Source organism: Mauremys reevesii, linkage group 5 (assembly GCF_016161935.1).
Source record: "Mauremys reevesii isolate NIE-2019 linkage group 5, ASM1616193v1, whole genome shotgun sequence".
Taxonomy (NCBI): Eukaryota; Metazoa; Chordata; order Testudines; family Geoemydidae; genus Mauremys; species Mauremys reevesii.
The window spans coordinates 125,648,929-125,658,712 of NC_052627.1; the positions used below are offsets into that span (position 1 = coordinate 125,648,929).

At 51.3% G+C, this 9,784-nt stretch overlaps 1 protein-coding gene across 1 annotated transcript; it reads right to left on the reverse strand.

Moving 5' to 3' along the window:
* Positions 1-331: 331 nt before the first annotated feature.
* On the reverse strand, positions 332-5,144 carry FOXI3 (forkhead box I3). Its single transcript, XM_039542052.1, is given in 3 exon segments — positions 332-1,826; positions 4,563-4,857; positions 4,860-5,144. Coding segments are annotated over 3 exon segments (1,161 nt in total). The 3' UTR covers positions 332-1,245.
* Positions 5,145-9,784: the final 4,640 nt, after the last annotated feature.

The window sequence follows — 9,784 nt, forward strand, 5'->3', positions numbered from 1 at the left end:
TGAGTCAGTCCTGCTCCAATTAACTTTGCAAGCAATTACTATACATTAACCAACCTAAGCTGAAAATAGGCAATTTACTGTTTAAAACCAGCAAAAGCTTCAGTCCAGCTTTCACAATTACCCATCAGGAGATTGTAAATCAAACCACACACTTCTCCTTTGAGCTGAAAGCAACATTTTTTCCTTGGCACAGAGGAAAGTGTTGAGTCCCTGTATCTGTTGTCCCAACCCTTGTCCCTAACCATCTAAAAAAGTAAAATAAAATCTGTTGATGAACAAACAAGCAAAAATCTAACTGTAAATATTTTATTCCCCAAAAAGTTGTTCAGTTTGAAAAGTTTCATTCATACACTACAATAAAAAAAAGGAGGAGGGGAATGGGGGTTAGGGAAAGGAAAGGCAAAATAAACTTTCCCAAATGTCAAACACATTATAAATAAGTACAAACTCCAGAGCATAATTTACAAATATAAAATCCCATAGAAATGTATGTACAGAGTAGTACATTACGTACAAATATGTATAAAAATATTCACTGTGTTTATTCTCTTGCTAAAAGCTGTATGGCTAGATTGTGTGTCTTTGGTACTAAGCTTAAGTAAAACGATTCTTTTACAAAATTAAGGCTCTGATTCTTCAATATACAAAGCACAGGCAGCCTGGCGAACCCGCATGGAGCCACTCTGTATCTAAAGGGGTTCTGTGTGGGCAAAGAATCTACCCAGGCATTGTACACTGCAGGATCGAGGCCTAAAGCAATTACCTAAACAGGCAATCACGGACATAGGGATTTTTAGAAGGCACTTCATTAGAAATCTCTTCATTTTTTTTTCTCTTCCAAGACCAAAGCACTTGTAAACAGAGGTTCACAAATAAATGACCAACAGGCAATATTCCCCTGCTATGTGTCTATATTTGGTCCTTGCTGCTTTCTCTTTGTAGTTATTTTTTTAACTCTACATTCAAGATTAAAAACCTCTGAAGTCACTAATCCAGTTCTGGTTCTCATTTGCAGAATTTCGTGGCAAACAGGCATCCTGTGTGGATCAGTGATTTTGCAGGGACGAGTAGGGAAATACTCCACATTGTGTGTGTGTACATATATATTTAATAGATTGTAAGTTTTTCTTCCTGGGAAAACATACTGCAAGTGTCCTGCTTCAAACGCAGTTTGCAAAAGCCTGGGGTCTTCCTCATTGCTGAATGAACCAGCCTTTCTCGTTCCGTCGAGTTGCAATCCATGCCCTACACCTCGGTGCCATCCCGGGCGTAGATGAGGCTGTTTACTGTGAAGTTGTAGTAATGGTTGTACTGGGCACCCTGGCTGCTGCTGGGGTGGAAGGAGTTGTAATAGGCAGCAGTGGGCCCCGGAACTCGCTGCAGCTGGTCTGGTGGGTGCCCCTCCTGGGAGGAGCTGCTGGAGGAGGCAGTGAAGGTGCCACCACTCATCTGCCCAGTGGGGAAGTTCCGATGGTGCAGCTCCCTGCTGAAGCCTCCTGCCAGGCGGCTCCCTCCGCTGCTCAGTGAGCTCATGCTACTGAAGAAGGTGCTCAGGCAGCCTGGGGTGGCTGAGATGATGCCCGGAGAAGAGGAGCTTTTGGGATGGTCCCTGGCAGGTGATAGTTCCAGCTCTGGGGAGGGGCTGTTTCCACAGGGCTTGCCTGCAGCAGCCGGGATGGGACGCCCTTCCTCAGCCTTCAGGGCCCCCCCAGAGGACACCACAGTGGGGGTGTTAGGCTCAGAGCGCCGTTTGCGCTTGCGCCGGAAATTCCCATTGTCAAACATCTTCTCACAGTTTGGGTCTAAGGTCCAGTAGTTCCCCTTCCCTGAAGGAGACAGAGAAGGAGTCAGACAGGGAGCTCCTCCAAGAGATGCCCTGCACCCCCTGAGCAGGATCTGCACCCTCCTTCACCCCCCACCCCAGCATTTGCACAACCTGCACCTGCCAAACACCCACTCCAGACTTGCTGACCAGAGCCTGATTCTCCTCTCGCACTGTTGCAATTTCACTGACTTACGTTCAGGAATTCAGAATCTGCCCCACCGACCACGCACCGGGAATGAATCTTGCAGCCACTTAGCAGGATCAGAACTGCGCCTCCGAGCCTACAGCCCCACCCCAAACAGAGTAAAAGGGCCCTGCAGACAGAACTCCTAATGCTTCCCCAATTACACCCTTGTCATTTAAGTGTGTGTTTCGGCCGCCATCTTAGCCAACGCACCAGGGATTGAACAGGGGACCTCAAGCGCTAAAAGCACAACATGCTCCATCTTAAGCTAGCTGGGGCTGTAACAGCCCCATCTCCTCCGTGGATCAGGCACAGAGGGACCTGTAACCCACACTCACCCGTTGGCACCCCAATCCCAGGGAGACCTGCACTGCAGTGTAGGCCCGCACTCACTCGCTCATCCTGATACAGCTCTGCTGGGGTAGGGTGAAATAGAGGGGTACATTAGCAGTGCTGGGCATGTGTGGGGCCATCTCACCCACGTTGTGGTTCAGGGCAGATTATGGGGGAGGGAGCATCTACTGGTGGGGTCTCTCTCAGTGCTGCACACGTGCCAATGGGCCAGGGGGATTGGTGTGCATATAAATAAATACAGCACACCCACAGGGGCCCCCTTGCCGCCTGGACACAGTCACGCACACACCATGCCTCAGATCTCTGTGCAGGGAAAGCCCTGAATCCCTTTGCACCCAGGGGGCCCTCATGCACTTGCATTAAAAAGCCCTTTTCCCACCAGGGCCACCCAGAGGATTCAGGGGGCCTGGAGTCCTCGGTGGCAGGGGGCCCCTGCTTTGGCAGTAATTCGGTGGCGGGGGGTCCTTCCGCTCCGGGACCCACCGCCGAAGTCCCCTGAAGACCCGCGGCGGGGACTCCCGCTGCCGAATTACCACCAAAGACCCAGAGCGGAAGAAGCTCCGGGGGCCCCAGGCCCCGCAAGAGTTTTCCAGGCCCCCCAGAGCGAGTGAAGGACCCTGCTCCAGGGGCCCCAAAAACTCTCATGGGGGCCCCTGCGGGCCCGGGGCAAATTGCCCCACTCGCCCGCCCCTGTTCCCTACTGAGCAGGACATGTACCCCCCACTCCACCTGGCTACAGCCCTAATCCCCCCTCCCCCACGGGCCTCTGCACCCAATGTGCATGTCTGAGCCACACCATCCTTCAGGGTAGGTGGGACCCTGCATCTCTACAGTACCCCCCACAGCCAGAGAGCAGATTGGATTTACACCCTGGGGCTGGGACAGATCGGTGCTAAGGGCCCCTCCCCTTGCCCTAGAGGGCAGGAACCTCATAATGGGCATCCAACCCCAGAAGGGCCCTGCCCCGCTGGGAAGTGAACCTGGGGCCCTGGATCCAGCTACTCCCATGGGGACAATATCCCACCCCACCCGCCATCACAGGATCTGCCCCTCGGTGTCCCCAGCTGGGCGGAGCAGCCGGGGTGGGGGCGGTCCGACACCCCGGGTTACACTGTCATCGCACCCCCCCCCCCCCTGCAGCCCCCAGCCTGCACGGAGCTCTGCCCGCCCGCCCCGCACCAGGCCGGCTCATGGGGAGCGACCGGGATCCACATCCCGGGATCCCGTCCCCCTGCCCGAGCTCCCCTGGTGCGAGCCCCGCGCCGGATACCCAGCTCCGAGCCGGCCGGGGGCCGCCAGTGGGGGTTACAGCGCAGGGGCTCCCCGCCCTACGCCTCGGGTGTCCCGGCACAGAGCCGTGCAAGGGGCAGATGCTGCTCAGCCCCCTCCCTGGTCGGCCAGATCCTGTCCGGTACAGCGCTCCCCTCGGGTCCCCCTGGGTCCCTCTCCCCACCCTAGCCCCTCGGTCCGCTTAACCGCCCCCTCCAGGATCGTGGGCATCCCCAATCCCTCTTCCGCCGGCCTCCTGCCCCCCACATCCAACACCCCTCTCTTCCGCCGGCCTCCTGGGGACACCCCTCTGCCACCAGTCTCCGAGGCATCCTCCATCCAACACCCCCCAGCCTCCTGGGCACCCCCATCCAACACCCCCTCTGCCATCTCCCCAGCCTCCTGGGCACCCCCATCCAACACCCCCTCTGCCACCAGCCCCTGGGCACCCCATCCAACACCCCCTCTGCCACCAGCCCCCTGGGCACCCCTCCATCCAACACCCCCCAGCCGCCTGAGCACCCCCCCCCGCCCCCGGGCACCCTCCCAGTCGCACTCATTTCCCGATCCGCTCAGCGGCCCTCTTCCCCTCCAGCGCCCGGCCTGGGCATCCCCAATCCCCCTGCTCCCGGGCACCACCCGTGGGGCCCCAGCCACTGAGCACCCCCTCCCCTGTTCCACTCGCGCCCCCCCCCTCCCTGGGGATCCCCCTCCCCTGTCCCACTCGCGCCCCCCCAGCCCCTGGGGATCCCCTCCCGGTCCCACTCGCGCCCCCACTCCCGGGGGATCCCCCTCCCCGGTCCCACTCGCGCCCCCAGCCCCTGGGGATCCCCGCCCCTGTCCCACTCGCGCCCCCCAGCCCCTGGGGAGCCCCGCCCCCCCCGTCCCACTCGCGCCCCCCCCCCTCCCCGGCCACCCGCCGGCGCTCACCCGGGTCGTCCTCGTCGCGGGGCACCTTGCGGAAGCAGTCGTTGAGGCTGAGGTTGTGGCGGATGCTGTTCTGCCAGCCGGCCTTGCTGCGCTTGTAGAAGGGGAAGTTCTCGGCCACGTACTGGTAGATGTGGCTCAGCGTGAGCTTGCGGCCGGGCGCGCTCTGGATGGCCATGGCGATCAGCGCCGAGTAGGAGTAGGGCGGCCGCACCAGGCGCAGCAGCTCCTCCTGCCCGGCCAGGCTCAGCCAGCTCAGCTCGGCCGCCGCGGGCGAGGGCGAGCCCGGCGCGGAGGGGGCGCCCCGCGAGCAGCCGTAGGAGGCGGGCGGCAGGAAGGGGGCGGCCGGCCCGGGCCGCCCTGCAGGTACGGGGCCGGGCCGCTCACGCCCCACAGGTAGCCGGCGTTGGCCGGCGCCCCGTAGTCGGCCAGGGCGTAGGCGGCCGGCCGCGGCGTGGAGGAGGCGGCCGCGGCGGCGGGCTGCGGGTAGGCGCCGAAGTGCTCGGCGCAGTACACGGCCATGTCGGGCGCCCGGCGGGGCTGCGGGCTGGCGGGGGAGCTGGGCTGCAAGTCACCGGCGCTCATGGTCCCGGGCCACGCGGGGCGGCCGGCTGCGCTGCCCCCTCCCCCCGTGCCGGCGAGCTCCTTATAGCGCCTTCATCTCTGCCCAGCCTCCCCGCCCGGGGCCAGGGCTGGGCGGGCAGGGGCCGCAGCCAGTGCGAGGGCTCCCTTCGAGGGGCGGGCGGGAGGCCGGCAACGCGGGGCTGGGTAGATCCCAAAAAGAAAGAAAAGGAGGCAGCTCCTCCCCTCCGGGAGGCGACCTGCCTGTCTGATTGTCTGTCTCCTGCTCTCCCTCCCCTCCGGGAGGCGACCTGTCTATCTGTCTCCTGCCCCCTCTCCCCACGGGGAGGCGAGCTGTCTGTCTGTCTCCTGGCCCCCTCCCCACCGGGAGGCGATCTGTCTGTCTGTCGCCTGCCCCCCCCCCCCCAGCTCCGAGCTGTCTGCCCCTGCAGGCGAGACAGGAGTTTGGGGGTGGGGGGAGCCTGGAGGAGGAAGAGAGGCTCGTCTGGGGATACTGGAGTTCTCCTGATCGGCCCTCCACTTTGGGGACCATTGCTCAGCCCGCCCTGCTGGGAGGATGCGAGCGATCCGGGACTGAAGTGGTGTTGAGTCTATCGGCCATCACATCCCCACCCCACACGCCCAATGCAATGGAATTGGGACGGGAGAGACTACACGGCAACCCACTGCGCCTCCGAGAGGCACATCATTGCGAGCCTGATCCGAAGTCCCCGGTACAAGTCGACGCGAGTTTCTCCGTTGGCTTCACTGGGATTGGATCAGGCCTGTGATTAATATGTGTGGGCTTCAGACTTCCGCAGCTCCCGTATTGAGGGAATCGGGAGCTGCTCCCATGCGTGCAAACGAAAAAACTTCATCGAAATCGATTTTTAACCCAGTTCTATTTAGGTGCCCGCCGGAGAAATCCATTTTTTGTGTGTGCAAAGTTAAGGATACTTGAAAAAGATCCTAGTTATTTATCAACTCTGAAACAGGTTTAGGTTTTGGTTTTCTCCCTCGCTTTGGGAATCGCAAAGGAAAGGATCGTTTCAGATATTTGCATCTGCCAAAAATAAAAATAAAAATCCTACTTCTTTAAACTAACTTTTAAAACTTTAAAATGAACGTTGCGTTTATTTGAAAGCCATCCCAGTTTAGGGAATTTCCCAGCTCATACCAACTGTATTTTATACTATGAGACAGGTACTCAGATCTTTAAAAAATCATAATTATAATAATTGTAAAAAATCCCCATGTGAAGGTCAAATTTGTTATATTTTAACTCCTTTTCCATGCAATAAAGTGCCCTCTTGTTTGCTCACTCGTACAATACTGTGTGCATATTTTTTTCACTAGTATCTATGCATCATTTCTAAAAACAAAACAAAACATAAAATAATAAAAATACTGTAAAAGCTGTTCAAATTAGGCCCCTAATCTTAGTACATAAACAAAGCAGGTTTGTTAACATCAAATAATGGACATCATTTAAAAATGTTTTAAACGATTAACAACGTGGAATAATAGGCGTTCCAAATTCTGCGTTAAATTATGTGCAAACCTATTAAAATCCAGGGGATCCCACGGACTGGAATTTGAAAGCAGCATGTGGTTAACTTGCATATTTTGTGTAATTTAAAGTGTCTTTTACGGGCCCGGTAATATACAGGGATAGATCACACTTAAATAACGCTGGATAAGAAATTACCTGAAATGAAAGAAACGCAAATGCGGTGCTTTAATTTATATTTAAATAGGAAACACCTTGCGAGTTTTCCTTAGACATACATAAGTGATTTCCAAATACAAGTTTAATTGTGGCTAACATGTAGGCCAAATATTTGTCTTTGCAACATTTTGTTTTCGATTAAACAAATCAAAGCGTCTCTGAATTTATGGACACTCCTGGATATAAAGATTTGTAAACAGGAATGTAGCCGGGAAATGAACACAGAGAAATCAGACTCTTTAGGATAAAATGCTTTCATGATGATAAAGATTAATACAATCATATCAGGTTTGTTGGACGAATGTAGATAATCTCTGTTCATCGCTTTGAAGATGTTAATCTTTTTTCTAAAGCCTAATTATTATTTAATTTAATTACGTTTGCTGTTGATAAAATGTGTAAAACCATTGACATAAATCGAAAGCGCGCGTTACAAAGTTATTAGGGATGTGCAGTTAGAGTTTAAACTGACATCTAGGAGGGGGAAAAATCAGAAAATAAATCTGTCATAAAACGCCTTCACTTCTTTTGCTGTCGATACGATATTTCTATAAAACATCAAGGCAAAGTTTCAGACACGCTTTGCAGTTCTAGCGCAGATCCCCAAATTGTTCTTCAGGGTGTATCGAGCAGGGAATGTAACAACTCCAAAACAGTTATCGATTTATTTAAAAACATAAACAACCCTTTGAACACAATATTCTCCCGGGTAGGTGTCGGGAAATACGAGCCTGCGTTTCCTTTTTTTATTATGCCTCGTGGTTGTGCATTTTTCCTTGTAGAAAAGAATTTGCTACGTGTGTTTATTTTTTTAGTCCAAGCATCAGCCGAAACACGATGACTTTTTTAATGTTTTGCATTGTCTTGTTTTGATTCTTACTCTTAAACGTTCGTTATTTATAACAGTCCCACAACTAGTTTGCTGGAAAATGACCAATTAAAAGTTTAAGTAGGCGATAGGCAAATTATTTAAAGAGAATTCAGACAAGTTTCTTGCTCAGTCATGGCATAATGGGGACGTCTGAAGAACAAGAAGAGGCCTGATTTTAAAAGCAAAGTTACTTCTGTGTTTGAAGATCTCTGTTGATATATGTATTCTGTAAAATGACAGTGAATCTGTGTTTACCCGTTAGTTCAAAAAGTCTGTGATCATCCCGCTAGGAAGAAAATCTATAAGTGGAATCATTACATCGCTTTACAAATTTTGCTTCGGGGTCTTGTTTTATTTGGACAATTGCAGAGCCACCTACAGGCATATCCCGGCTATTACAATGTAGGACTGAGAAAGGATATTCTCCTGAAAGGAATGTATTTCTCTTTTAAGTTTTCCTTAGTTAATTTCTGAATCAAAGGACCTGAGCTAAAAATTAATGCTGATTTAGATCTAGCAAAGAATATGAGTTTTTAAAATCATCCTTGTTTAACTAAACAATATGAAATGGAAAACAAATAAAAAACAACTTTATAACATTATGAAATTGCTTGTATGTCACCTAAATTAAACACCTATTTTCCATACAAATAGTGGAGGTGATTGAAACCTTTTTAGTGTGTGGACTTGAAAATACTTTTATTTTATCTGTTGTTGTTATAGCTTTAAGATAGAATGTACTAAATTAGTATATTGTATAGGTAGATTGTCACTACATGATAAAGATCTTACTACTTTTAATTTTTGCCAGAACGAATTCCTATTTACAATAAAAAAAATTAAAAGATCCAGAATTTTCATCCCCGTTTATTAGCATCCTTATTCTTTCTATTTTTAAGACTGGCCGGAGAGAAGTTCATGCCATAGAAATACATGAAGGAATGAGATAAGTGAGGTATTGAAATACAAAAGTAAAAACATCTTCAACATAATAGTCTGAATAAAATTCACCTATGTGAGGAGATACAGAGTTAAGGTTTGAAAAGTACCCACAAGCCACTGTGTTGCACCAAAGCATTTGTATGACATTTATCCCACGAGGAGTCTCATTAAATATTAGTAATTGTGTTATGGAGGCCATGATAAATTGTGGTTAGAGCACTGAACTGAGACTCAGGAGACCTGGGTTTCACCTTCGGATCTGCTACTGGCCCACTGGGTGACCTTGCACAAGTCACTTCACTGTTCTGTGCAGTGTTTTTCCCTCTGTAAAATGGGGATAATGCTATCGACCTTTGTAAAGCGCTTTGAGCTCTGCAGCTGAAAAGTGCTATATAAGAGCTAGGTATTATTGTATTGTATTAATGGTATTCATTTTTTGGCACTGTATTTTTTTAATTCTTGTTTGTAGTTCACAGATTTAAATGTTTTTACACTGCTTGCTAGGTGCTGTATTGACCAGTAGGAAGACAATGTCTCTGCTTCAAAGGGCTTATGATCTAAGGCCCTGCCCCTCCACACATTTGGATGCATGCTTAATTCTACATATGTGAACAGTGTAGTGAGCTCACTGGGGGTATGTCTACACAGCAATTACAAATCTGTGGTTGGGTTGTGCCAGCTGACTCGAGCTCAGGCGAAGGGACTGTTTAAGTACAATGTAGACGTTTGATTCAGGCTGCACCCTGAGCTCTGGGACCCTCCCACTTTGCAGGGTCCTGGAGCCTGGGCTACTGCCCAAGCCTGAACGTCTAGATGGCAATTAAACAGCCCCTTAGCCTGAGCTGAGTCCGCTGGCATGCACCAGCCAAGAGTTTTTAATTGCAGTGTAGACATACCCTTACACAACTAAAGTTAAGCATGTGAGTAAGTGTTTGCAGGATTGGGATCAGACATCTCAGTCCTGTATGTGGTGCACTGGGGTGGACTACCGCACAGGGAGGCTTATTGGCTTCATGGATCACACTGCAGTGTCAGAGCCTCGGGGTCTGATTCAGACACCATTGACTTCAGTGGGAGTTGGATCTGGCTCTATACTGACAAAAAAAGTGGGTGCTCTCAAGC